Consider the following 27,645-nt stretch of genomic DNA (forward strand, 5'->3'; position numbering starts at 1 on the left):
TGCCTGAATGTCCTAGACAAGTTCCCATCTGGGAGCTTTGCACATCTGAACCTCTGCCTGAACTGCAACGCCCATGCCTTTGTGGCTCCTTTCTTGCCTCCTTCAGGTCTTTGTGCAGAGGAGACCCTCTTGGCAACATCTGCCCTCACCTTATCCCATGCCCCCTCCACCGATCCCCACTTCTCCCCTTGGTGCTTCACAACACAACACAACACAACACAACACAATGTATCTTTTTTTGAGAGAGAGAAAGGAAACATTAAATCATAAATGTGGCACTTCAGTTGTTCACTGATTGCTTCTCATACGTGCCTTGACCAGGGGGTTCTAGCCAAACCAGTGACCTCTTACTCAAGCTAGTGAACTTGGGCTCAAGCCAGTGATCATTGACATGATCCCACACTTACGCCAGAGACCTTGCACTCAAGCTGGTAAACTGTGCTCAAGTGGATGAGCCTGCACTTAAGCCAGTGACCTCGGGGTTTTGAACTTGCATCCCAGGTCAATGCTCTAATCACTGAGCAACCACAGGTAGGCACAATGTATCTTGCTTATTGACCTAGGGCACTATCTGTTACCTGGACTGACCCTTCAGTTGCTGGAGGGCAGGAACTCCTGTCTATTTTCACTTCTGACACATGAAAGATGCTCAAAACTGGCCAGCTCTAACTCTACCCAGAATCCAGCCTCTTTTCCCCTCCAAGCTGAGAGAATGAACCGTTCACTCAGCTATAGCTTCACAAGGAGCTCGAAAGTGAGTTACCAATATGCTCCCATTTTTAGAGGGGAGACAGAGGCATGGAGAGGGGCAGGCAGGGGATCAGGGGTGAGGCTGGGATTTCAGATGATCCAGGGGGTGTAAAGCAAGGCCCCACCGAATTGAGGCCTGAGCTTCAAAGCCATAGAAGTGTTACTTGCTTCCTAAGGGCAACCCCGTTTAGGAAGTGCCTACTGATGGCTGCTGGGGAAGCAGCTGGGGTGGGCGTGTTGCTTGTCCAGGAGCACAGGCTTGGCAAATCACACTCTGGAGCCCAATGTTCACCCACAGTCATCGGCTAAACAACTACAGGGCTGGTGCATCATCGTTAGTACTAACAATAGCAATGTATTCATGTGTAACGCACGTGCACACACTAGCTGGGTTTTCACATCAGGAAATAACATGTTGTCAGGGTCCCCCGGTCCCATGCTCACCTGAGCCACAGCTGTTCTCAAGGACTGCTGTGAAGTGCTGCTCCTCTCATGAAACCTACCCTTTTCCCCACCAGGGAAGCATCATGCTCAGGGAGGGAACCTGGCACATCAGGTGAGTGAGCACAGAGGGACGTGTGCCCCAAAGCCAGGTCTCGGCACCACTCTCCCAGCCTCTAACTCCTGGGCGACTTTCGGGGAGAGCCCTGCCACCTCATCCAGCAGTTCACTTCTTCCCACTTGTCCCTGTCTCTCAGAAGAGCCAAGAAAGAAGTCAACGTGTCTTATGCTTCCAAATTCAAGAGCATCCACAGTGACAGAAGGGAAGGGGGCCAGGGGGTTCCCTGGCAGGTGGGGGCTGCCCCTCCCTGACTATGTGCCCTTGAGCAAGCCGCTACCCCTCTGCATCAGTTTCTACATCTGTCAAAGGCAGACAGGTGTCTTGTCCTTGTTAGAGCTGAGCATTGACTTTGTGCACCAACCCCAGAGCCAGTGCTTAGAAGACACCAGGGGTTTTCTTTTCTCTCTCATGGTTCCAGGGCCAGCCTACCAGGCTCTGGGCAGGGAGGAAGCAGGATACAGCACTTCTTCAGGGCCAGAGGCTGAGCTGCAGTGTGGCTGGGAGAAGGGCCTAGTGCCTAGAAGATGGGGGTCCCCACACTCATTCAGGTGCTAGACTTGGAGTCAAAGGGAGGGAAGGTGATGAAGAAAGGATGTCCCAGTTGTCCTTGTAAGTTCTGGGGGCTCTAGAAGGGGCCAGGACGGGAGTTCCCTTATCGGAAGTTTGTGGAAAGGCCTTCACTGCCCCCACCCTGCTGTGTCATGAGGCAGGAAGTTTCTAGCCAGCAGGGCAGGCCAAGTAACTGAGTCACAGTCCTTTTGGGCCCTGCGCGAGACACATCTGGAATTGTTTAGAGTGTGATTCCACCCAGAGCACAGCGTGCCTTCCTGATGCTGCTGGCGTGTGCGCGCACGCGCGAGCGCGAGCGCGCACACACACACACACAGCTGTGTGTGCCCGCCCCCACCCCGACCCCCAAGGAAACTGTCTCCCGCACGCAGAGGCCACGGACCCAAACCCTCCTTCCCACCCACCCCCTCCTTAGGATTTCCTGAAAACCCACAACTTTTTCCAGATGCAAGCCAGCCCAGCCTCGCCACGTCAGAAAAGCTACAGCAGATTGTCACGGGCAGAGCAGTGGCTACCTTGCCTGCTCAGAGGTGCTGAAGCGTGGTGGCCCTGCCGCTGCCTGGGGGGCCCACGGGATGTACAGCCGGCCCCGCCAACCCAGTGTTCAGACTACCTGTTCAGGGGGCTCTGAATGTGTACAGTAGTCTGCACATTGGTTAGGCTGGGCTCGGGCCAGCGGCACGTCGGGACAAGGGCCCCCCAAACTTGCTGCCACCCCCACAGAGAGGCAGACCTGCAGGTGAGTGTCATCGCCCACCACCCTGTTTCCCCCCCCCCCCCCCCGGGGTGGAGACTTGGACAGAAGGTTCTGGAATCCAGAAGAAGGGCTTGGGTGGGAGAAAAGTCTCCAGGGAATGGCAGAGGGAGGCCCAACGCAGGTTGTCACGTTGGGGGCCCTGGCTGAACCATCTCCCTACTATCTCTTGCTGTAACCAACTTCTCTGGTTTATTTTTTTAAATAAAGAAATACAAATGTCCTGCCCCTCTCTGAGGCTTCTTTAAGAAAGCCTGGCTGCAAGGATGGCCATCATGTATGACTCTGAGGATCCCAGATGGGATCCTAACTTGGGTAGGGGCACAGGATTTTGCTCCCGCCCCTCCTGGTCTGAGCCTGCTTTATATCTGGGGATACACAAGGCCCCTTTCACAGGCCTGCTGGTTCTCATTACCATCGTGGGCATTTGGCTCTCCTCCCACACTTCCCCTGCCTCTGGTCTGGGGCCCCAAGGGAGGGTCTGGAGCTCCTGCTTCCAACTGCCAGGTGAGAGGTAAATGAAGGGCCTCTCTTAAGTTCAAGAAGAAGCTCTGAAACTGGGCTTGCAATGGTGCCAAGCGGAGAACCAGGCTGGGGCTTGGGCCCCAAAGCCCATTTAAAACTGCTCAAGGCCAATACCAGGCCCTGGGGACCCACGAGCCCAAAGGCAGGGACCAGCCCCGAGCTTGCCTGACAGCTGACAAACCACAGAGCAGGCTGGGTTTCAGACTGCGGGGGCGGAAAGGGAAAAAAATGTGAAAGCGTCACCCCACCCTTCTCTCAGCCATTTTAGGGAGCTGATGTGGCCACGAGGGCTCTTTGAGGAACGCCTGCATGCTCTCACCCTCCCTCCACATCCAAATCTCATGAAGCTGTGAGGCCTTGGATCGCTGCCCCCCCCCCCCCCCGGTTTAAAAACACCTACCCAACAGTGTCCTTTCCTTCATGGGACTCAGAGCTCCTGAGGTTCCCAGGACATTATGGGGTGAATGTCTGGCCTCGTGTGAAGCGGGATGATTTCACCTCTAAATACCCTCCCTTAGAGGAACCACATCCGGCCTGGGCTGTGGGACAGTGGTGTAGGCTGGGGCCCCTCCTCTGCTGTGACATGAAGTCACTACTTGGAGCTTCAGTTTCCTCATGGACAAAGTGTGAGGATTTCCTGAGAAGAATACCCTCCATGTGTGGCCTCAGTGGGCTTCACAAATAAGAGAGCCACCCAGGGGCCCTGACAAAGCTCTACCTGCCTTGTCTCTGAACCTGGTGAAAGTACACACAGTTGGGCCTAGGCCTGCCATTCTGGAATGGGGTCAGCTGCCAGTGCGGCTTGCGATACTGCTCTCTGAGGTTACTGTTCCTAGTGCTGTTCCATGAGGAAGCCTCCCTGTCCTGATCAGGACAAGCAAGTGTGTAACACTCTAAAGATAGACACCAGCTAAGCACCTCACAGTAGGTAGGGTCATTCTACCCAATTCACAGATGAGGAAACTGAGGCCCAGAGAGGCTAAGGGCCTAGCTGAGCCCATGGAGGTTGCAGACCATGGAACACCAGTGTCTCAGCAGCCTAGCCATGAGCCTGAGTCCCTGATACCAGGCCGTTTTCCTCTAAGAGCAAGAAGCTCCCCTGCTTGGCTTTTGAGGCTGGGGTCAATTTCCAACCTGCCAGTGGCTCCCTCACCCATCTCCCTTCCCTCTATCAGGTTAGACCCCAAAGGGGCCCAGAGGGGGGGATATGATGTGTAATGCATTGTATCCCCTTCAGCCCTGGCTGTTACCATCCTAATGGTAAGCTCTGAGGCACAGTGGTACTCAGGGAACCTTTCTTTAATGAAAGAGTGAGTGAGTAAATGAATGAACAAGTGAGCAAGTGAATGACGAGTGAACAACCATTATTCTCACCCTATGGTCCTGTGCCCGCCAGTCACTCACCTCCTCATCCTTGTACCAGGACAGAGACTCGGCAGTGAGCACAAACCAGTACTCCTTGGAGCCACCCTTCATCAGGCTGATGTTGTTGATGGTCAGCCAGCCCCTGCGGATCACCTGGGGAGAAGAGCACAGCTCAGTGGAGGACTCACTGCCCAGCGCAGCCCAGCCTCAGCGCAAAAGCCAGTGCCCTCGCCCCCAGCAAGGCAGGAAGCCAGGGACCAAGGCAGAGGCACCTCCAACCCAGACAGCCAACCCAACTCTGCCTTGCTCAAGCACTTCCCGCTGGCAAACAGTGTGGGGCACTTGGGTGGACAGTCACCAACTCAGTTACATGCCAGGTTTGACTGGAAACAAACTCGGCCCCTGGGGTTAGGCTGAGTTAGCACAGGTGGCAAAAGGTACACTTGCTGAAAGGGTCCCAGAGGAGGGATCCCAGGCCTATGTGTGGGGTCATTATCACAGGAAATATGACACTGAAGGAATCATAATTATCTCAGTGAGACATGAATATGAGGGATGCCCCTTATGCTCCTTGGAAGGTAGATGTCCACAGAGGGCTGGAGGAGTCACCCACACAATGAAGTAGTTCTTTTTCTCTCTCCTTTCAGGAGCCACCGGCAGAGGCTCACCTTGGAGCCTTGACTCTGATGCCTGCTCTGCTGGCTCATCTGCCCAGCTCCTAGGGCAGGTGTTCAGCAGCACAGGCACCTGCTTTGACAGCACCCACCCTTGGGCTCCCTTCTCCGCTGGCTCTTATCACAGTCTGAGGATGAAGGGTCAACTCCATCCAGAGCGCTAAGGGAGAAGGTTTGAGCCCAGAGCACTTACAAGGAATATATCCCATGTTAGACTCAAGCCCCATGGTCTCTTTTCTGTGCCTGACACATCGGGGTGAGAGACCCCTTGGATAGGAGTCATCAGGCATTGGCTGTCATTGGAGTGAGAGGCAAAGCCCAGGCCTACACAGTACACTCACCTGATAGCTAAATGCAGGCCCCCTGGGGTGCCACACTCCCATATTCCCTGGGCCATGGAGGCATGTGTGGGCTAGAACCCCCCACTACTCTGGACTAGGGACCCTGGGGCAGCAGGAAAGCATGTGGAGACACAGGCAGGGCCACCTGGGGCCAAGGCAGCAATACACTAGGCCTACCTGCAGAGGGTAGGCGTAAATGGCTGCAAACAGCTGGTGCTGAGACCCCAGATTGGGGTGGGGCAGGGTAGGCGTAAATGGCTGCAAACAGCTGGTGCTGGGACCCCAGATTGGGGTGGGGCAGGAGCACCCAACCTGGGGCCCCCATGCCTGCCTAGTGGGTGGGTGTCAGGAGGGACTCTAGCCTGTTTACCCTGACCTGCCCCAAGCCTGCTAAATCTTCATAGGGTAACCAGCCACCAGCCTTCATCCCTCCTGGGGCTAGACTTAGGCTCTAAGCCTCAGCGCATAAAGATGGAGGTGGCCAAAGAGTGCCCAGGGACCCCATGTAGAAGTCCTTGCCCAGGCTGGAGATGGCATGAGATGCCACCTGGAAGCCATTGTTAAGACTAAGGACATAAACTTCTCTCTCCCTAGATGACGAGACAGCATTTTGGAGTCTTTTGTCCATCATGGATCAGGCAATGACTTCTGGCACCTGCCCAGGCACAGGCGGCCTGGTGGGCAAGGGGGCAGAGGCTGTCAGTGCCAACAAGGTCATAGTATCCTCCGTAGCAGCAGGGTGGCCAACTTACCCTAGTTTGTCCAGGATCCCCCAATTTATCACTAAAAGTCTCAGGTCCTGGGAACACCCTCAGTCCTAAGGTAAGCAGCAAGATTGGTCATGCTGGGGCCAAGCTGGTCTCCAGACTTAGGCTCAAGACCTTCTTGCCTAGGACCCAAGAAGAAGCCTCTGCATCTGGCCACTTTATCCAGCCGCAGAGCTTCGAGCTGTGCTCCTGACCCCTCCACTGCCCCAGGGGTAGGTGGGGCCTGCCTTGGCTTAGTCTAGGTCCACAGAGTGGGTGTTTTTAACCTTCAGTTCAGTCATTGATTGACAGCTAGGGGAGGGAGAATGAAGGGGTTCACAAGACAGGCTGTCACTGCTCTCCAGAGAAATCCTCCCATGGATAGGCCTCCGCATTCTCAGGTCCAGCCTGGTTCCCAGGGGCAGATGTGCCCCAACCACCTCTTGGTGGTCTGCCTGCCTCCACCGTCAGTTAGTATAGTAGACAGAGCTGGCAGGCAGGGTCCTGGTTGTGCTGCAGGGCATGTGGACATGAGAGGGGGTCCATGCCAGGAATGGCACATTTGCATGTTTGGGCAGGAGGCTGCTAGTCAGATCTGAAGAAGCCCCCAAGTTCCCTTCTCCCTTGAGCCACCCAGAGAACTGCCTTCATGGGAACCCAACTGGGGTCAGTGACAGAATCCCATCCTGGGGAGGTGCAAACTGTGCATGGCAGACACAGGTGCTGAGTCTAGAGAAAAAGAAGTACTTGGGCCCTCTCATCCAAAAGCCAGATTTGTGCCCAAGGGGACTGGGCTTAGAATAAGGTGGGGCAGGAGTGGAGTGGGCAGGGGAGCTAGAGAGGCAGGCAGGGCTCCCATGACCTAGTTTGCACAGCAATAGGCATGCCAGGGTGGGAGAAAGGGCCACAGGGACAGCACGGGCAGCAGGCAAGAAGCGACATAGCTGGTGCCCACCAGCAGGGTGGCCTAGCCTCCTCCCAGGCGTCCAGTGGCCCAGGCAGGGATGGCAACCATAGCTGGGAAACCCAGGGACCAGCCATGCTTTTGGCAGGGCTGGGCTTTGTGGCCAGGGGTGTGGAATCCAGCGGGAAAAGAATGACTCAACTTCTCGGGGTGTGGAAAGAAGCAGGCCCCTGGGCTGTTTAGAGGCGGGAATTAATTCAAGTTCAAAGGGGGTTAAAGGCAACATGTGGGAAAGTGGGAATCAGGGGCCAAGGACAATCTGTCCTCCTGCCACCCCCTCCCCTGGCCAAGCTTTGTCTCTTTCTGTATCTTTGGAGAGAATTCTAGGCCCTGGCACAAGTGAGGCCCTTGCACAGGATCAGCTGAGCTACGGGAAAGATCCTGTGGAAGGTCCCCACCAGAGGGTGCCTCAGGGGCTGTAGAGAGAGGCCATCCAGGAGAAAGAGGCTGCTGTTAGGGCCAGAGGCCTAGAGGGCTCCGAGATGGAGACCTCTGGGGCTGAAGCCAGCTGTCCCGAGGCAGTCACCTTGAAAATAGCTCAACTCTCAGGCCAGAGCAGCACCTGCTCCCCCCGGGCGGGGCCACACAAGGAGAGGAGGTGTAACCTGTAACAGGGATGGCAAATACCACACATGTGGGGGGCCACATTCATCAACAAGTAGGAGCTGCCTAAAGTCTGGTGGTAAGAATTCTAAGTGCAGCGGGAAGGAAAGCTAGATCAAGTGATGTCTGCCACATGCAAAGGATCAGGGACGGGGGCAAGTGGAACAGAAGAGACAAATTCATCCTGTATATGCCATGGAGGCAGAATAGTGGCAGCATCCAGTAGAGAGTTCCCTAATCAATTAGTCATGTCTGTCATGGAACTGTCACATACAAAGCTATCATGTGGGAAAACAATTCCCTGGCCAGTTAGTCATATCTGTCATAGAATGGGGAGTGGCGGCATGCTAAAGAAAGAATGTCAGGATTGGTCAGCAGTGTCTGCCATGGCACATGACAGGAGAGAGGCACAAGGGAAAGATCAATTACTAGGCATTACTATATCAATAAGTAATGTCTGCCATGAGCCCAGGAGGGGGACATTCTCTGCATGGTGACATCTGCACTGGAGACAAAGCAGTGGTGGTGGCAAGTTCTAGCAGAGCTTCAGCAAAATCTTTCAAGAGGGCTGTGAGGAGCGGGAGGTGAGGGGTATTAGCTGAGTATTTGCCATCCCTGATCCACAGGAAACCAGGTCAACACACCAGGAACGGGCTGAAGGAGGTGGTCAGGTTAGTGTCTGTGTGAGTCGGCTTATGCCCAGGGCAACATGATGCTGGGCACAGGCTGAGGCAGTGGGTTTTAGGTTAATTTGATTTTTAGTTGTGTTTTTGAGGGGAAGGGAATGTTAAGGGAGGGGCCCTCCACCACTACTACATTCTCTAATGTTTGCTACCACACTAAGTGGGTACTTACCAAGATCTCCCCCTTTGAAAATGCAAAGTTAGGTAAATCAAAGAAGAGCAGGCAGAGAAAGAGACGTAAGGGACATGAGGGGATGGAGAAAAAGCAGGAAAGGCACAAAAATGGGAGGAGAAAAGAGCAGAGAAAAAAACAGCAAAAGAAAAAAAATTACATGCTATTAATTATATTCATGGTGTTAATATTTAATTCATTATCATCTTCCAAAACAAAAAAGCAACATACATATTACCTACAACAAGCACACACACAAAAAATCATGCAGTGGTTATACCCTTCTTTTCCAGAGGGCTCTATAATCGTGCAGGATAAACAGAAGAGCCCGATCCCCATCCCCGCATGATATGAAGAAGCAGGGGATATTGGCAGAAACTTTTGCAGATGATTTTCTTAAAAAAAAAAAAGTGCCTAATACTGGTAAATATAAAGCTGTTGCTGTTCTTACTTTATAGGTCTCTGGCTGGGACACAACATCAAGGTAGAAAACCTTGTGTGTGGTTTAGGGCTTCTCCGGGTGAGGGGTCAAACCACCCCAGGCCTCCCCAGAACTGTTTGACACAATGCAACCTCCCACAGGCTCCAAGTCCTTCAGGCTGAGAACCCAGTGTTGCTGGAGACACTATGAGTGATAGGGATATCCTGAGGATCAAGTTCTAACCGTGGTCCTGGATGTTCCTTCAGCGCCTGACAGTTGTGCAAAATCTGTCCCCTTAACCCTGTCAGAGCTTTGGCTTGCAGACCAGTTTCCCGAAGCATCAAAACCTAAATGGACTCGAGAGGCTGCAGGGGTGAGGATCTGGTGGAGCATGCACACACTGGGTGCCATCACAAGGCTCAGTGGTCTCTCAGTGCCCTCCCACCCCTGCTCCCAAAGGTGGAGCTGCTGGCCCTGGAGGGGTGGCTACCTGGTTGGGAATGGCTCTCTTCTTGTTCAGCTGTGTGCTCCTCTGCTGGGCACTGAAACCGAAGCACAGAGAGATTCATGCAGGTGAGATGTAGGAACAAGAGGTCCTCGCGGCCCAGGTGGGGTTCTTGCCCATATGAGGAAGCCAGTGACCAATTAAGGGCAGAATCAGAGAGAAACTGCCCTGCACACGAAGGGCTGCCCAAGGGAGAGCTGAGGTTCGTGGAATGAGAAAACATATGGAGTTAAACCAAGGCTTCTAAGCCCTGATCTCTGCCACTCCTGAGAGCACCAGCTATTTCCAGAAGTCACTGGAGCCTCCAAGAATGGGCATGAGAAACTAGATTCCTAGGTGGCTGGAAGTTAGCCATTGTGGTTTCAGAGTAACCTGAGTGCCAAGCGGGGGGTCAAAAACTTGAGGCTTCCTCTGGCTCTCAATTCCGATCTCTAACCCTAGCTCCAAGTCCTAAGTAGCTGACTACGGCATTGTCAGACCTGGGAGATCAGACTGTGGGACAGCAGCTCACCAATAAACAACATTCATTTTGTATGGCTGCTACCGCAAACTAGAGGACAGTCAAGGTCAACAGGGTGTGTTTCTACAAGGTCCCTTATTCATCCTGTTTCCTGGCTAGTTCATGCCAGAAAATGATGAGTGCGGATGAAGGCCACGTATTTTGTACATGGATGGCCACCTACTTAGCTCTCTTGTTCATTCTAATGTCATATCTTATCATATTACTTTAGCTGGAACTTTCAGAACAATATGAAAAGGCAACCATCCTGGTTTCATTCTTTTACTCACTACTTCTGGGATTTTTACCTTAAAGTTCAAGTTGGCTATTGGGTAGTTTAGTGTGTGTGCGTACACATGCACAAATGGACTAAGTTTCTGTTCTTTGATCAGTAAAAGTTGACACATTAAAAATGGAGACAGAATTTTATCCAATAATTTCCTGAATGTTTAATGAGTTTATTAAAGGATATTTTTTTTGGCCCCTGTTTTTAGAGTTTAGAGGGCAGTGGGAAAACAGCCCAGAACATCTAAGCAAAGGAAGAAGTTTGATCAAAAGTGTCTGAAGAGGACAGGACTGCCTGAGCTGGCGGTAGCACAGTGCACAGAGCGTCAGCCTGGGATGGAGAACCCAGGTTTGAAACCCTGAAGTCGTCGGCTTGAGTGTGGGATCTAAACATGGCCCCACGGTAGCTGGCTTGAAGCCCAAGGTCACTGGCTCAGCTGCCCCCCCACCCCGACAGGCACATTAAAGAAAGCAATCAATGAACAACCAAGGTGCTGCAACTATGAGTTGACACTTCTTATCTCTCCCATCCTGCTTGTCCCTGTCTGTCCATCTCTCTCGCGCTAACAACAACAAAAAAGAAAACAGGACCAAGCTGGACAACACATGGCAAGGCCTGGGTACTAGGGAAGTCCCAGGTATTCTACTTCCTAAGGGCTCCCTGGCGCCCTTCTTTTCCTGGCAGCCCACATGCTTGCAGCTTTCCCTTTCCTACACCCAACTGGAGATTTCCCAATGCCTTGAGAGAAGCCCAGAGTCCTCCTCTAGGCCTGCAGGGTCCTCCAGGTGATAGGGCCTCACCTCTCACCTCCCCCTTGGATTGGTCTCCCCATGCTCCTGGCTTCTGGGCCTTCCTTCCCCCATTTCTAACGCTCTAGGATATCCCGCCTGTCACCTGGCTATCAGGACTTCCTTGGTAAGGTCTCTCCAGGACGTATCCCTGTTCTCCTTTCCCACAACCCCTCACCTGCTCTCCTTTGCAACTTCTGCTTTCCTTATGAAAATTTGCTCAATGACAATGTGTCCCCAGCCTTTGGGTCTCTGAAGTGGCAAGGGCCAAGTCTGGCTTATTTGCTGTCCTAGTCCAAAGGATCTGAGACAGCGATCTACGGCTGTTCCATGGGACCCTGGGATATCCCACCCAGGGCAGAAGCCCTGGTTTATACCTGGGCTGGGCGGAGCCTGGCACCCTGGGCCCCGCCCCCAGCTGTTCACACACCAGGAAAAAGGCACACAGCAGGCAATACCCACCAGGTCACCAGCTGCTCAGTATAGTAACAACTGGGGGAGGTGGGAAGGCGCAGGAATCCAGAGGAAAGAGTGGAGTGGTCAAAGGAAAAACAGGAGAGATTGTGAGAAGGAACTGTGGATGAAGTGTGAGAAGCAGAGACATCAAGGTGAGGAAAACAGCAGCAAACTGAACAGTGAGGACCAGTGTTTTCAGCCCACACACAACTGACTGCTGGGGACAGGCTGCTCCCCAGGTTCTAAGACCCTGCTTGAGTGGCAGCCCATGGACTGTGACTCCCAGCCCACCCTCAGCAGGGGCCCAAAGTTTCTGACCATGCCCTTATTCATTCATTCCACTCACCTACCATGTGCCTAGCACAGAAGAGCTGCTCAATAAGTGTGCTGAGTGCACTGATAAATGTTCTACCTGGTAATGATTCAGCCCAACACAGAGACCCCTGACAGAAAGAACCTCTCACTGCTGCCTAGTAGCCCAAGATTGGGCTCTGCCAGGCACCTCCTCAAAGATGCCTCCTTGCCCTCCCAAGGCCATGCCTGAAGACTGCCCTCTGGATTCCCATGGACCCTACACAGCCCCTGCCCCAGCACTGACCACACTGTATCTTAACTGTTCGGGTGCATGTCTGTCTCTGGCATGGGACCTTCCTTTGAGGGTGAGGACCTGGGTCTGTGCTTCCTCACTGCTGTGTCATAGGGCCTGGTACAGAGAGGGCACACCAGCAATATCTGCTAAATGATACTAGGGAGTTGGCTACCAATGGTCTGCTATTCCATTGGGCTCAGGCAAAAAAAAACCTTTGTGAGCTACCACAACAGTCCATGTGATGCTCACGCTCACTGAGAAGGATCTAGGGGTTGATGGAATCAGTGCGGGATGCATTTACATTTACATCTTGCTGAAACCAGAGCTCCCTGTTCTAGCTCTTTATTCAGGTTCCATGGAAGGTTCTGGTTTTATGTCTATAGTGTATAAATGTTAGCCACGGCGATCCTGGGCGACACTGACCCCATGAGACACTCTGTGAAAGGGCCAAGTGCGTATGGAGAATCTGGGAAAACTGCACAGGAGTCTACAAAAGGCTCAGAGAAGTCCCCCAGGAAAGGAAGCACTGGGCGCTAGCTAGCCCAGTCCTTTCTTCACGAGATTGACCCTAGGAATGCACCTTCTTCCTTAAACCACTGGTGCCCACAGGCAATGCAGTGGGAAAAATGGGGATGGGATTGCTGCTGTCCAGTCAACATTCCACATACTCTCACCCAGGACACCCTATCAGGGACCCTCGTGCCCAGCTCACAGAGGGAATCACAACTGAGAGCAGACTGGTGTCACCCCATCAGCTGCTGCAATGAACAGTACATACTTGGCAAATCCAATGAAGTCCTCATGGTTCGTGTTGATGTAGGACTGCTCTATGTCGATGAGAAGAAGAATCTGGGGGAAAGGAGGGGTCACTGTGAGTAGATTGTCCCCGACAATGGTTTGATCTATGACTTTCTAACTATTTTTTTTCTTTTCTTTTCTTTTTTAAGTGAGAGGCGGGGAGGCAGAGACAGACCTCCGCATGCGCCGCAACTAGGATCCACCCGGCAAGCCCCCTACCGGGCGATGCTCTGCCCATCTGGAGCTGCTGCTCCATTGCTCAGCAACAAATCTATTTTAGCACCTGAGGCAAGGCCTCAGAAACATCCTCAGTGCCCAGGGTCAGCTTGCTCGAACCATTTGAGCCACGGCTGTGGGAGAGAGAGAAAAAGGAGAAGGGGGAGGGGTGGAGAAGCAGATGGTCACTTCTCCTGTGAGCCCTGAGCAGGAATCGAATCTGGGACTTCCACATGCCACACCGATGCTCTACCACTGAGCCAACTGGCCAGGGGCTGACTTTGTGACTTAAAAGAGTGTGAAAGTGATAAGCAGTCAGTAGAAACTATACTTTGAATTTTGATTTTGATCTTTTCCGGGGCCAGTGATATGTGATATGCTACGCTCTGGTGATGCTGGGCAGCAAGCTGTACTTCCTAGTCAGCCACACGATCATACAGGTCGGGTCAATAATCGGTACTCTGCAGGGTATTCACTGTATCAAAAGATTTGCCCAACTGTAGGCTCATGTAAATATTCTGAACACATTTACAGTAGGCTAGGCTAAGCTATGATGTTTGGCAGGCTAGGTGTATTAAGTGCATTTTCAGCTTACTATATTTTCAACATTTGATGAGGTTATCAGGATGTAATGATGAGGTTACATCCTAGTATACTCATTGTATACTGAGGAGCACTTGTATAGAGCCCAGCATGGCTGGGAGGTACAGTGGCTGGAGCACTTTTCTCATGGGGGTGGGAGTGCAGAATCATGCTGCTTCCCAGGCAGGAGTAGAGGGGTCACACATATACACCTCCACCCCAAGCCCGGGTACATCTGCAGGGGGAAGAGAACACAGGTGCTTCCAGACATTAGGGACTCACAACTAAGTAAGACTGAGCCAACAGAGCAGAACAAGGCAGCCCAGTGTGGTGGTCATGGGCACAGCCTCTGGAGCTGGCCACCGGGCTACAGGCTCAGCTCAGCCACTCTCTGGCTATATGACTCTGGGTCCCATGTTACCAAGCTGTGGAATAGGGGCACAAGGGACACACTTCAAAGGGTTAACTAATTCACAATATGTAAATCCTTGAGCTAGTACCTGGCATTTCGTAAGTGCTACATTTAAAAAGCAAAGATAATGTGGCTAGGTGAGGACATTAAAATGAAACACAGACACACACACACAGACACACACACAGAAACACACATACAGACACACAGGAGCCAGTTGGGATGTCATCTCAGATAAAGGATAGGCCCTTAAACAGTACCCTGCTCTTTCCTATATCTAAGCCCCAAGCATAAAACAGGCCGGGCACCAGGTCAGACCTTGCGCGTTTGTTGGAAAGTTGGTGGTGTGTTCCGTCCGTGGGATCCACTGTCGCTTTTTTTAGAGCCTGAATCCCATTTACCCCAGAGCCAATGGGTCAAGACTAGCAGTGTCAACAGGGAGGCAACCAGAGGCTGTGGTATGTATGGAAGGCCAGCAGCATCTTTGATAGCAATGACACAAAAAGAATTGGAATCTCTCAGGCTTTTGATACATTACAGCTTCTAGACTATAGAAGCTATGAAGAAACAGGTGCAGGTTGACTGGGGGATCCTCTGAAGGACAGATGAGCCAGTTCCTTCTCCATCAATGTCAAGGGGAGAGGAACCATTCTAAACAGGTGTTATCACAACCAAACATAACACGTCAGCTTGCTTTGGTTCTGGATTAAACAAACAGCTGCAAAGAGATCACAGAAAATAACTGGGGGAAAGTAACTGAGACCAGGTTTGGGGGCATATGAAGGTGCAATGAAGTCTTTGGTGCACTCAGCAGGGGACAGGTGAACTGCCACTATGACTGCTTGGAGGAGTCCCACTTTCGACCTTTGTGTGTGCTTGGATGGTCTTCACAGGAAAATTAAAACACAAAAAGGACCCTATGGTCTTCCAGCAGGCAAACAGATAAACAAGCTGTGGGCCACACATTCAGAGATCAAAAGTAATAAACTTGAACAAAACAAAAAGTAATAAACTTCAGATGCACCACACACAACAGGGATGAATCCTAAATACATCATGCTGAGAGGACATCAGAATCAAAAGGCTATGTAGTACAGGAGACTGTTCACAGAACATTCTAGAAAAAAGGACAAACCTACAGGGACAGGGAGCAGCCAGTGGCTGCCACGGCCTGGGGGTCAGGGAAGGGTTGACAACAAAGGAGCAAAGAATGAGGATTTGGGGGGGTGATAGAAGCTTTCTATATTATGATTGAGGTGGGGGTTACTGTATGCATTTATCAAAACTTGAACCATAACACTCAAGATTTCCTTCAGGTAAATTATAACTGAAAATTAAAACAAAAAGCCAATACCTGGTCCTTGGTTCTCCCCTCCCGTTCGCGGATGTAAGTGGTGACAATTCGCTCTGTCTCCTCTCTCAACCGGGGGTAGGAGCTGAGCTGGGGAAAAGCAGAGTGGTAGTGTTGGCTGGGTCCTCACGGCATGGGAAGCAATGTGAACCACACAGAAAACATGGGGAAGGTGGGTGACATGGGGTGGGCCCACCGAGTCCCCACCCTACTCCTGTCTCATCGCTGCTCCAGCCAGGAGACAAGGGCAACAGTGGGGGCACAGTGGGCCAGAGAGAGTGACAGGGTGCCCATGCACAAGCAAAGATGCTTTTTGAGAATGTGATTTAGAGGTGGAAAGTGGCAGAGAAAGTGGATGACAGCCATACCCCTCCCACCGGCACTGGGTGAGAGCGAGGGACACCGACTGCAATTAAAGCCGCTGATAACTGGGGCAAGCACTCTCACCCAGCTTGAGCATGTAGCGACTGCTCTTAGATGGTAAGTTGGCATCTGGGCCATCTATCTCAGAGGGACCCCCTTGTGGAAAACCATTCCTCATCATCTCATCTTCAGAATCCATTCCTCTAACACCCCCAGAACCCCAGCCTTTGCAGCAGTAATCAAACCAACATATGGAAGGCCCACCTTCCGCAGTTTGGGTTGAGTTCACAAATTGAAGAAAACTAAGTGGACATTCAAAATCACTTTTTTTTTTTTTCAAAATCACTTGATGATTCCAAGCAAATGTCCCATGAAATTAGAACATGGTCTGCACATTGCAATGTTTTACTGTTTTGATGACAGTTTGGAAACCCCCTTTCTCTAAGGGTCTTAGGAACAAGCATTGACTCTCATCCCCACTGCCTGCTGAATAAAAGCTTCTGGCAGCATCGAAGGCCTCCCAGCCCCTTTGGTAGGCCAAACTGCAAAAGTGGGACACACGTGCAATGCAACTCGCCCTGTTTTGTCTGCCAATGCACAGTTGAGATGTCATTAAGTAACAACTGGCCCATGGATGGGGGGATGGATTTGGGGGTCCATCTGAGGCAGAGTCTCCCAGATGCATGGGGTGAGACTAACAACAGAGGGAGAAGATGGGGGACATATGCGTAGGTGATAATAACAAAACCTTCTGTTACCTTCTCAGCACACTTTTTAATGACTGTGGCCAGTTCTGAGACCACCAGATCAACACACTTCAAACTTGGCTCTTTGAGTTTTACAATCTGTTTTTTCACAATGGCTTCAAAGGCCATATCAGGGGTGAAGAGCCCCGTCCTGGGTCATGCGGAGGGTGGGACCAGTAGAAAGACACCCAGGGACAGTGCAGGCCACACACCCAGGAGAGGAGACAGAGAAAGAGAGAAACGAGAGTCAGCTGGTTAGTGACATGCGTGGAGTAGCCTATGCCCGCATTTGCCCCGGAAGCTACTTCAGATCAAAGAGGCACCTTGGGTCCCAGGGGTAGACTTGGTCTGGGTTTCATTATAGATGTGCTAAGGGTCAGTGTCACCATGCAGACAGCTAAGAGTGTGCGGATGCTTTGAGTTTTCATTATCTGCAACAACGGGCTCCAAGATGATAATCTCCAACCCCCCTGCATTTCTTTCCCCTCCCTTTTCCAATCAAAGAAGCTTAAGAAGCAAATGTGGGCTTTTCAGACTGAGAACAGAAGGCTCAAGCAGAAATCCCGCCTTTGAAGGCTGACTCAGAGCTATATGGCCGTCATGGACGTACAAGCACAAACTGCCCACCGGGAAGTGCTTCAGCTGCTTGGCCAAAGCATGCTGCCCTGGGAACCAGGCCCTCGGGGAAACCCACTATATCTTGCTTGGGGGAGGCAGTGGCCCAGGCGCCCAGGCGCTTGTGACCTAGTGGATCTGAGGACCAGCTGCCTGGAGGAACAGCACTGCTCCTGGAAGGGAGCAAGGAAACTGAGGAGGCAGTTAGGAGCTTTGAGACCCAAGCACTCATTATGCATTGGTGTTTGGGCCTTTTTTGGCAACTTGGGGAGAAGTGACTGGCTCGAAGGAAGCCTAAAGGCATCACCCAAGGAGGAGTGACTGTCAGGGGGGTACAGGGAGCTTGGCCTCCAGCAGCTGACGCAGAGTCCCTCTGTTTCCCAGAAGGCGGCAAAGCGACAGCCCAACGACACCCCAATTCTATCAGACACATGCTAGGCTTGGTATCAGGGTCCCAGGGAGCCTGCCCACCAGTCTGGTCAGTTCTGGAGGCTTGGCACCCCCCTCCCCAGTTGCACCCAGGCTGACATGCCCCTGCCCCAGCCTCTGGGAAGATGTCATGTTCTTGGAAACTGAGGCAATCTGGGGGCAGGGGGAAAGGCACCAGGGGGCACAGGCTGCAGAAGCACTGGGAAACTGATACCAAAGCCCTGAACCCCCATTTCCACATGGCCAGGAGTCCCTTGCCGAGGGGCGAATACCTTACTGGTACACTGCCTAACTGTATTGATTAGCTCCTGGATAACCAGGTCGACACATTTCAGACAGGGCTCTTTCAGCTTGACGACCTGCTTTTTCACAATGGCCTCGAATGCCAGGTCCGGGGTGAAGAGCCCGGTCCTAAAACCATCCAAACCCAGGGACAGGGGAGATAAGTCAGAGAGAAACAAAACATGGTCAGCAATCGCATAGGCATGGGCTGGGTTCCCAAGGAAGAACCAAGGTCATGGCAAGTCTGGGAATCAGATGCCTGTATCCACTCCCTGGAAACCCCAGGGCAACCTAAATACCCCGCGGTGACATGAGATTGGACCACTGGAGGGACCACTTTTGTTGGAGTACGGAGGGGACCCAGGAGGCTCAACAGGGAAACCATGACAGGGACAAACACGGGGTTCCTGTACTCAAGACTCAGACCTGGCTCCATTGCCTCCCCAGGACAAACAAATATGCAGTGAGCTTTCTTGGATGACCAAAGTGACTAGGGCTCATGCCAACTGACTGAACCATTTAACTAATGTTTAAGTCAAGGGCAGCAGACAGCCCTGTGGTCCATGACAACTTACACAGGACTGAGGACATCCACCCTCAAGTACCCTTGGAAAGAGTTATAAATTCTGAGAACCACCTAGGAGTCCTGTCAAGACCTCACAATCAGGGCACCCAGAGGTTTGAGGGGACCAACTGGCTGGAGGATGGCACCACAAGAGTGAAAGGAACAAGGGCGAGTCTCCCTGTGGAACTTGCCTGACTCCATGAATGTTCTTAATGGCATAGCTGATCTCCCGTCTTAAGTCCTTCTCGTCGAACTCCATCTAAGAACAGAGATATCCAATGCATGCAAGGATGCACCTGCGGCCCCTCAGAACAGGGGTTTATTTGGGGAATGTTGTCTCCTATGTTGTATTCACATGGCAGAATATTAAATTGGTCAAAAAAATTTTTAAATATTAAAAAAAAATTTAATACTAAAAATTTTTTTTAAATACCTAGTATCTGTAAGGATGCTGTGAAACTAACACTCTTGCACTCCTGTATGAGCCACTCGCAGTACAAATCAAGAACCTCCAAAAATATACCTACACTAGGACCTGGAGGTTTGAAATGCTCTAGAAATTTACTTTGAGGAATTAATGATTAGCTATATTCAAAAGAACTATTCATTACTGCTGAAAAATGTAAAAAAAAAAATCCTAAATGTCCAACAAAGGGAGACTGGTTAACTGCATGATGGGACATTTATAAAATAATTGCTTTGTTGTTGATAATGCATAAAATATTTACAACTGGTTTTGAAAGATGGCCACCACATGAAAAAAATCAGGGTATAAAGATATATAATATTAATATATAGATATATAATATATTATATATATTTTATATTAAGTGAGAGGCAGGGAGGCAGAGACAGACTCCTGCCTGCACTCTGACTGGGATCCACCCTGCAAGCCTCCTACCAGGCGATGCTCTGCCCATGTGAGGCAGCTCCTCCGTTGCTCATCAACCAAGCTATTTTAGCACTTGAGGCAAGGCCATGGAGCCATCCTCAGCACCCAGGCCAACTTGCTCAAACTAAGCCATGGCTGCAGGAGGGAAAGAGGGGGCATGGAGAAGTAGATGGTTGCTTCTTCTGTGCCGTGACCAGGAACTGAACCTGGGACTTCCAAATGCTGGGCCGACACTCTAACGCTAAGCCAACTGGCCAGGGCCTAAAGACATAATTTTTAAAACAATATATATGTGCACATAAGAATAGATGAATATATGTGCTGTGTTTGTGTATGCAAGAAGGGCTTTTTTTTTTTAATGGAACGCTTCACAAATTTTGTGTGTCACCCTTGCAGAGGCCATGCTAATCTCTGTAGTCCTTCCAATTTTAGTACATAGGCTGCTGAGGTGAGCACAAGGGGGCGCTTTCTGTCTGCATAGAAATAATTCTGAAAGGATACACTTTCAGTGCTAACAGGAGTTGTCTGTGGGTGTTAGGACTATGGGAATTTTGTGGCTTTTAGCTTTTGATTTTTAATTGAAAAGAACTTTACTGGTTTTTATAAAAATATGTGGTCAAAGTAAACAGTAAAAGTTCAAGCAAAAATTTTTTTAAAACTCTAATCTCATCACTAAAAACTGCAAGAACTTTATAAAGACCTATGCAAATATACACATCTAGACACATATGTAATGTCATATGGAAGGGTATTATAAATATTATCTATGTTTTACGTTGCTTATGTTGGGTCCATAATCTGCATTATTTTCCCTCTTCAACATTCTGGGACATGAGAATTTCCCACTATTTTCTACATATTTTACAAGGAGCATGTACCTTGGTTTTTATCAAAGAAACAAAATAAAACTTTTTGTATAGCTCTGCCAGGAACCTGTAAGTTACCTGCTCAGGAAACCTGGGGGTCTCCTCCCCCAGGCCACATTCTAGGCTCAGACCTGAAGGCCGGAGTCCAAGACCTCAAGCTCGGGAAGGAGGCGGGCTCCAGGCTGAGCAGGGTACCTGATGAGGGACAGGAGGGCCCAGCCCAGGCTGTACTACCTTCACCAGCTCGAAGGGAAACCGCTCGTGGAAGATGCGATTGATTCGGGCTCCCCCGGAGAGCTCCAGCGTGTCCACTTGGTCTCCGGAACCCTCGATCCTTTTTTCAAAGTCCACCCCAAACTGCTGGACCATCCTAACAAGGAAAAAGAAAACTCAAACATCAAGTGGAGGTTTCAAGACAGCTCCAGGGTTATGTCCTGAGTCAAAACATGGTTCTGTTTCCTCTTTATTTTTTAGCAGCAAAATCTCTGTGTAGATCAAAACAAACAAAATTCAGGTGCTGCAGGTGGCAAGCATTTGCTCCACGCCAGGTCCACTCTATAAGCTCATTATGATCATTCATTGAACTGAAGGGGGTGCAGTTATTACTCCACTTTGCAGATGACAAGAGTGAGGTTCATGGGTCACAGCTTAGCAACTTCACCTCTGCCCTGAGACTTGGCCTAATCCAGCAGGACCATTGAGTGAAAAGGTATTCCCCTCCACACTATTCAGGTGGTTTCCACTGGTTCCCGCCACCTCCAAGCACGTGTAGGTCAGCACTCCACCGCTATAGGCTGAGCCTTGGACAGATGGCTTTATCCCTCTGAGCCTCAATTTCTTTACCTGCAAAGTGGGTTGAGTGTACCAGCACCTCTATACAAAGTCTTTGTGAGGATTCAAGGATTTCATCAACTCCAAGTCATTGATCCTAAAATGCACCACTAGTCTATAAACACCCACAAGCCTGACTAGGTGGTGGCACAGTGGATAGAACGTAGGACTAGGATGTGGCGGACCCAAGTTCAAGACCCCGAGGTCGTCAGCTTGAGCCCAAGGTCGCTGGCTCAAGCAAGGGGTCACTAGCTCTGCTGTAGCCCCCCGTCAAGGCACATATGAGAAAGCAATCAATGAACAACTAAGGAGCCGCAACGAAGAATTGATGCTTCTCATCTCTCTCCCTTCCTGTCTGTCTGTCCCTATCTGTCCCTTTCTCTGACTCTCTCTGTCTCTGCCACACAAAAAAATAAAATAAAATAAACACCCACAAAAAAAGAGAATATGCTGTCAATTCATGGCAACTCACCTAAAACTTCTGAATTCAGAACTTAAAATGTCATGTAACTGACAAAATGTCGTAATATCACAAGTGGCACATTGAACCCAGCCCAGCCCTCACAAAATGTCTCCAAGTATTGCTATTAGTACTGTGATAAGAGAAGATCTAAGATATTTATTAGTGTCTTGGTTTTCCTTAGCATTTCTAATTGCTCCTTCACTCCTGTGCACTGTCTGCCTTAATCATTTCCTCATTTCTGCCCCTCCCCAATTCTTGGTCTACTTAAGTGTAGGCAGGCCTCAAAGATATTGTAAGTTCAGTTCCAGACCACCTCAATAAAGCAAATAGCACAATAAAGCTAGCGATACAAATTTTGTTTCCCAGTGCATATAGTTATTTTTATACTATACTGCCTTCTATTAAGAGTTCCAGTAACATTATGTTTAAAAAATCAACACACATGAAAAAATACTTTATCGTTGAAAAATGCTAACCATCATCTAAGCCTACTGGATGAATGGCACTAATAGACTTGTGTGACACAGGGGTGTCGCAAACCTTCAATTTGTAAAAGATGTAGTACCTGCAAACGGCAATAAAACAAGGTATGCCTGTACTAAATTACCCACCCTGGACCTGCAGCATGGAGCCCAAAGCACTCGAACAGAGAGAAGTCCAGCTCTCATGAACACATACAGGAGACGCCAGTGCACTGCTGGGGTGGCCAAGGTCAGCTACCAATGAAGAGGGTTCTCCTTCCCCAGCTGGGGTGGCGGGGGCACCCAGCAGGGTGCCCAGATTCTGAGGATCTCTCTGCCCACATGAAGCAGATGGTGGGGTTTCCTTCCCGGGGACCAGAAAGGCCTATATTCATGCCACACATGGAATGGGGATCTTGAATGGTGGGCCAGGACGCAAGGTCACGATCATAGTAGCACTATGAGAGCAGTGGAGTGGTTCAGAGCTCAGATGGAGTCTCTGGCCCCCTGCCGCCAGCCTCAGAGGAAGACATAACCACACATGAATGTCAGTCTCCCAGGGGCCCCGGAGTCCGAGTTGGGCTCACCAAGCGCCTTTACCAACTGTCAGGAGTTGAATTGTGTCTCCCAAGTTCATGTTCATGTCCTAACACCCAGTATGAATGTGACCTTTACTGGGAAACAGGGTCACTGCAGATATAATTAGTTAAGATGAAGTTCCACTGCAGTAGGGTGGGCCTCTGAGCCCATGTGATTAGTGTTCTTAGAAAAAGGGGAAATTTGGATGGGCGTACGGAGAAGCCATGTAAAGATGAAGGCAGAGACTGGGAATACCAAAGACTGCCAGCAAACCCCCAAATCTCCCAGAAGGAACCAACCCTGCTGACATTTTGATCTCAAACTCTAGGCAACAGAACTGCGAGACAATAAATTTCTACTGTTTAAGCCACTCTATCTGTGGTACTTTGTCAAAGCAGCCAGAGAAAATGACTAGAGCCAGGTACAGGGCAGGTGAGATATCGGTCGATGATCTGTAGTCACCAGAGATGAGCAGTCATGAGCAGACAGCCACAATCACACGTCTAGGGAATAGGCATTCCTGTTTCTCCTTCTAGAAAGGGAGAGAGCCGGGCACAAAGCATAAAAGCACAAAGACTGAAGAAGGACAGTGGGTCTGAAAGATGCCCCCATCCTCTCTGCCTGAGTAAAGAACCTGCCAGGGGCTTTTAAATGATCTGCATTCTAGTCACAGGATGGGGCCAGCAGGCAAAGTGGGGTACAACTTGGGAGTGATGACCAAGCTGTGTGGGGAGGAGGCGGAGATACAGAACAATTTATCATAACAATGGTGATAAAAGTAAAAAAAGCTTTTTCATCACTGGCTTCCTGGGAGCCCCATGCTGCATGCACCTGTGTGTGACCTGCGGACCTGCAGGCTTGGGCCTCAGTAACACCGCTCTGGAGACCGTGTAATTGACAGCAATTCAATTTAAGTGCCCCTCAACCTAGCCACCCCACTTTTAGGAGTCTGCCCTTTAGGAAGCCTCACATGTGTACTCAGAGATGAATTCGAGAAGCATCTGTTGAAGCAATAAATACCCAAATGTCCCCTTACGGGTGTCGGGTCATAGGAATAACCTGTGGGATAGGCAGGTGGCCACAAGAAATAGAAGGCTCCTGATGCCACTTCCATCATCTGTTCTTATTCTTTTGTAAGGCAACAGCCTGAGGATGGGAACCAGGGTACTGAAGAGGGAGTTTTCGGTCGGCCACTCTGCCTCACTTTTATAATAAAGGCTGAAAAGGAAGTCATGCAACAAGCCATTCAAAGGGACAACCCCTAACGGGAAAGGATTGCAGCCTGTAGAGGAGCTAGGACCCATGTGTAAGATGCTAAGGAAGGAAGGCCCAGCCCCTCTGGGGCTGCAGATGACAGCAGTGCACATCCAGAGATGACAAAACTAGTTGCAGAGCCCTGAGGGCACTGGTGAAGAGTAACACTTAATGTGCTAAACCCTGGCCCCAGCCTTGCCAAAGGATTCTAGAGTACCAACAGCAGCATTTTCCTAAGTCCCACCAATGGCCATGTGAGATGACAGCTGCAGCCATCTTCATGTAGGGACAAGAAAAGCAAGGTTCAGAGAGACATGGCCACCAGCTGATGGGAGCCCAGCCTGCCCATGCTTACTCCCAGGTTGCAGCACATTCTAGCTAGACCAAATCTTCTATTCAAGTCTACAAAGGATCCGTGTTTCTCTACAGAAAACTTTGCAAGAATGCAGTTGAGCCTGGCTGAGCATAAAAGCATTCTCCCCCTGATCCCCCCACCATGCACTGCCACATGACTGAGAGGGTAGGGGTATGTCAGACCTACGATGGTCATGGGGGCAGCGTCACTCTGCTGTGTCTACAGAGGTTGTCTTGTGCATGCTATCATCTGCCATATGAGCTATCAAGGAGTTTCTGGAAGTCACTCTAGCCAAGTCCTTGGAATGCTTAGGGTCCCTGGAAGGGCAGAAACCAAGAGTGCAGGGACAGGAGGAGTCCTGAGTCTGCTCAGAACCAAGCATGACTCCCACCTCTCTCACAGCAAGAGCTAAAGTCCTCCCCGTGGCCCACAAGGCCTATACACTCTGCCCTCACTTCTCACTCTCCCTCATTCACTCTACTCCAGCCACATGGACCTCCAACATTCTGGACACAGTCCTGCCTCAGGGCCTTTGCACTGGCTGGGCCCCCAACCCAAACTCTACGTGGGTCCTTCCCTCACTTCTTCAGGTTTTTGCCTGACTCTCACTGTCTCAGAGAGGCCTTCTTGACCACTCTATTTTAAGTGATACCCCACGCTCACCCTGGTACTCTCTAGCTTCTTCCCCACTTCAGTATTTTTGCCATTTTCACATATGATAAATTTTCTTATTTACTTATTTTGTCTCATCCCTCCCCCTCTGCCCTTTCTAAAGATGTGGGGCAGGGATCGGCATCTGCCCTTTCACTGCAATGCTCAGGACATTGGTGACCCTTGGGAAATGTTTGTTGAATGAACAAATGGAGGAATGAAAATCAGTGCCTAACTTAGACCTGGAACCCTGTGGCTGGATGCAGGTCCGTGTGAGCTAGGCTGTGGGCTGAGGGAGTGACACACGTACTGTAGCAGGGCTTTGGTTTTACGTGTGGGGTCGTCGGGCCGGAAGTTCTTATATTCCTCCACCTCCTTCTCCAGGGACAGCAGCTGGCTCTGCAGCTTGCTTCGCAAGGTTGGCAGTGACTCCCGGATGTGGTTGGTCAATTGCTGCAGGAGAGAATCCAGAGATCAGAGGTCAGGACAGGCACAGGAAAGGGCCAAGCATGATGGCACCCAGGCCCAGCTATCCACCCCCCACTTCAGGAGAAAGCAACAGAACATCAGCTGGAGTCACACTGCGTAAGGAGCAGAGAGAGGCTGAGAACAGTCCATCAGGACTTTGTAGGACAGTCCCATCAAGGTGTCCACACCACAGAGTACATGCAACTGTGTGCAAGGACACGTGTGCTGACCCAGAACAGCCTCCCACAGGTGCTGCTCAGTGAAATCTCAGGAGGCCAGCACAGGACCACAGACTGACGGATAGGTGGTAGACAGTACATGTGGACAGCGGGACAATGGGCAGATATACGGACACAGGAACGGGCCCTACAAACAAAGAAGGAAACAGCTCCCCCAAGAAAATAAAAAGTATGCATTTAGCACTCCCTCCTTTGAAAAGACAAGGAGAAAGTAAGAACATGTTTTCATTTGCAGGAACAGAGAAAAGGAAGATTCACAAGAAACAAATGTGAAAAAAAGGGGCAAAATGGAGCAGGAGGGCAGGACGGGAACCTTTCACCATAGCCCCCTTTCCTTCAACTGTTCTGCTTTTGCAACACATGGATTTGTTCAGTACTCATAAGTTTTAGAAGGAGGCAGCAGTGCAGAAAAGTTTAGGGAAAGAGTCAAAAAGCCAGATACAGAGCAATGGGTAAAAATCTCACTGTTCAGGTGGGGAAAAAGAAAGAAGAAAGGGGGAAACAGGAAAAGAAAGGAGGGAGGGAGACTGACCGGTGGTGGAGCAGTGGGTAGAGCATTAACCTGGGACACTGAGAACCCAGGTTCAAAACCCTGAGGTCACCAGTTTGAGAGTGGGATCAACATGATCCCCAGAGTCACTGGCTTGGCTCAAGTCATCCTAGCCCAGTCAAGGCATGTATGAGAGACAATCAATGAACAACTAACAAATCGATGCTTCTCATCTCTCAGAAGGAAGGAAGGAAGGAAGGAAGGAAGGAAGGAAGGAGGGAGGGAGGGAGGGAGGGAGGGAGGGAGGGAGGGAGGGAAGGAAGGAAGGAAGGAAGGAAGGAAGGAAGGAAGGAAGGAAGGAGAAGGGGAAAGGGAAGGAGGGAGAGAAGGAAGGAAGAAGGGAGGGAGGGAGAGGAAGGCAATATAAACACATCAGCCCTCTAGCCCCTGAGTGTCTTTAGAAGGAAGCCCAGGAAACGGTGACACTAGCCGCCTCCCCATGGGATGGGAGGATATGGGACATTCACTATATCTGAGCTGTTTGACTTTTTGACATTTTTGTTTACTATTATAAAGGAGGGGAGAGAGAGAGAGAAAGGAAGAAGAGAGGAGGGAAAGGAGGGGAGAAGGAAAGGAAGGCAGAAAATGACGAAGGAAGGTTTGGTTGGAAAGAAAGGCAAATCAAAAGCTGTAAAATCAGCTAATACCCCAAAAGTGAAAAGCAGTGTTTTGTTGCTGTCTGTCCTACAATAGAAAAGAACTTACAAAATGCCCATCAAGCTAGTCACAGGCGTGAAGGGCATCACACTCTGTGGCATGAATCTGGGCTACCCCAAAGCCTCTGTGACCTCTCTGTGGGAACTGTAGGTCTCTAAGGGTAGGCTATGGGTTCTACAGATTCTCTGGTCCTGACAGCATCTTAGAGAATTACAGCAGTTCCATATAACTCATGGGGAAACAGAGGGGCGGGGGACCACTGCTCCAGGAAGCATCTGATGTGGAATCAGGCCCTAAGGAGGCCAGCTGGGCTACGGGCTCAGAGGAGGCCCTGCAGCCTGCAGGAGAGTTTTACTTCCCTTCCTGATCCTCCCCCCTGCCCTGGCAAACCCACTTCCTTTCCCGGAGGGCCCCATCCTTTGGACACTTCCTTCCCTCTTTGCTTCTCTGAGCAGTTGTCTCTGCCTTCCTGCTCTGCACCCATTCTCTTCCTGGCCCCCTTAACTAACTAACACTTGATTGAGCATTCATCTGGTGACATGTCCCAAGTCTGTCCACCCCATTAGAAATCTGCATTCCCAGAGGACAGAGCCCTGCTCTTGGGTTGACACCGTGTCCCCTTGGTGGACATAAAGGAATGACTCTTAGATTGTTGCTTTGAGGCCCTGCCACCATCCAAGAAGGTCCATGAAGAATCAAGGGGGATATGCCTTGCAACCCCAGATGAGCAAATTGGGATAGCTCCTAAGAAAAGGCACTGCCTTTTA

At 50.5% G+C, this 27,645-nt stretch overlaps 1 protein-coding gene and 1 non-coding gene across 14 annotated transcripts in view; both read right to left on the bottom strand.

The window, feature by feature from the left end:
- Positions 1 to 27,645, bottom strand: part of DNM2 (dynamin 2) — a 95,123-nt gene that overhangs the window by 8,879 nt on the left and 58,599 nt on the right. For 3 of the 13 annotated variants that reach the window (XM_066346213.1, XM_066346183.1, XM_066346160.1), the window contains exons 7-16: positions 25,275 to 25,417; positions 20,605 to 20,740; positions 18,804 to 18,871; positions 18,038 to 18,176; positions 15,616 to 15,702; positions 13,032 to 13,102; positions 11,671 to 11,700; positions 9,621 to 9,672; positions 8,710 to 8,721; positions 4,566 to 4,679 (exon numbers count right to left, since the gene is read on the bottom strand). In XM_066346213.1, coding sequence (XP_066202310.1) covers positions 4,566 to 4,679; positions 8,710 to 8,721; positions 9,621 to 9,672; positions 11,671 to 11,700; positions 13,032 to 13,102; positions 15,616 to 15,702; positions 18,038 to 18,176; positions 18,804 to 18,871; positions 20,605 to 20,740; positions 25,275 to 25,417 — 852 coding nt within the window. Of the gene's footprint in view, positions 1 to 4,565; positions 4,680 to 8,709; positions 8,722 to 9,620; positions 9,673 to 11,670; positions 11,701 to 13,031; positions 13,103 to 15,615; positions 15,703 to 16,733; positions 16,873 to 18,037; positions 18,177 to 18,803; positions 18,872 to 20,604; positions 20,741 to 25,274; positions 25,418 to 27,645 lie in introns of all 13 variants that reach the window. The other 10 variants (XM_066346266.1, XM_066346227.1, XM_066346205.1 and 7 more) reach the window with 6 other exon arrangements.
- LOC136390338 (U6 spliceosomal RNA) lies at positions 19,857 to 19,960 on the bottom strand. Its single transcript, XR_010748742.1, has one exon. It is a non-coding gene; the product is annotated as a U6 spliceosomal RNA (small nuclear RNA).

Source organism: Saccopteryx leptura, chromosome 1, assembly GCF_036850995.1.
Source record: "Saccopteryx leptura isolate mSacLep1 chromosome 1, mSacLep1_pri_phased_curated, whole genome shotgun sequence".
NCBI lineage: Eukaryota > Metazoa > Chordata > Mammalia > Chiroptera > Emballonuridae > Saccopteryx > Saccopteryx leptura.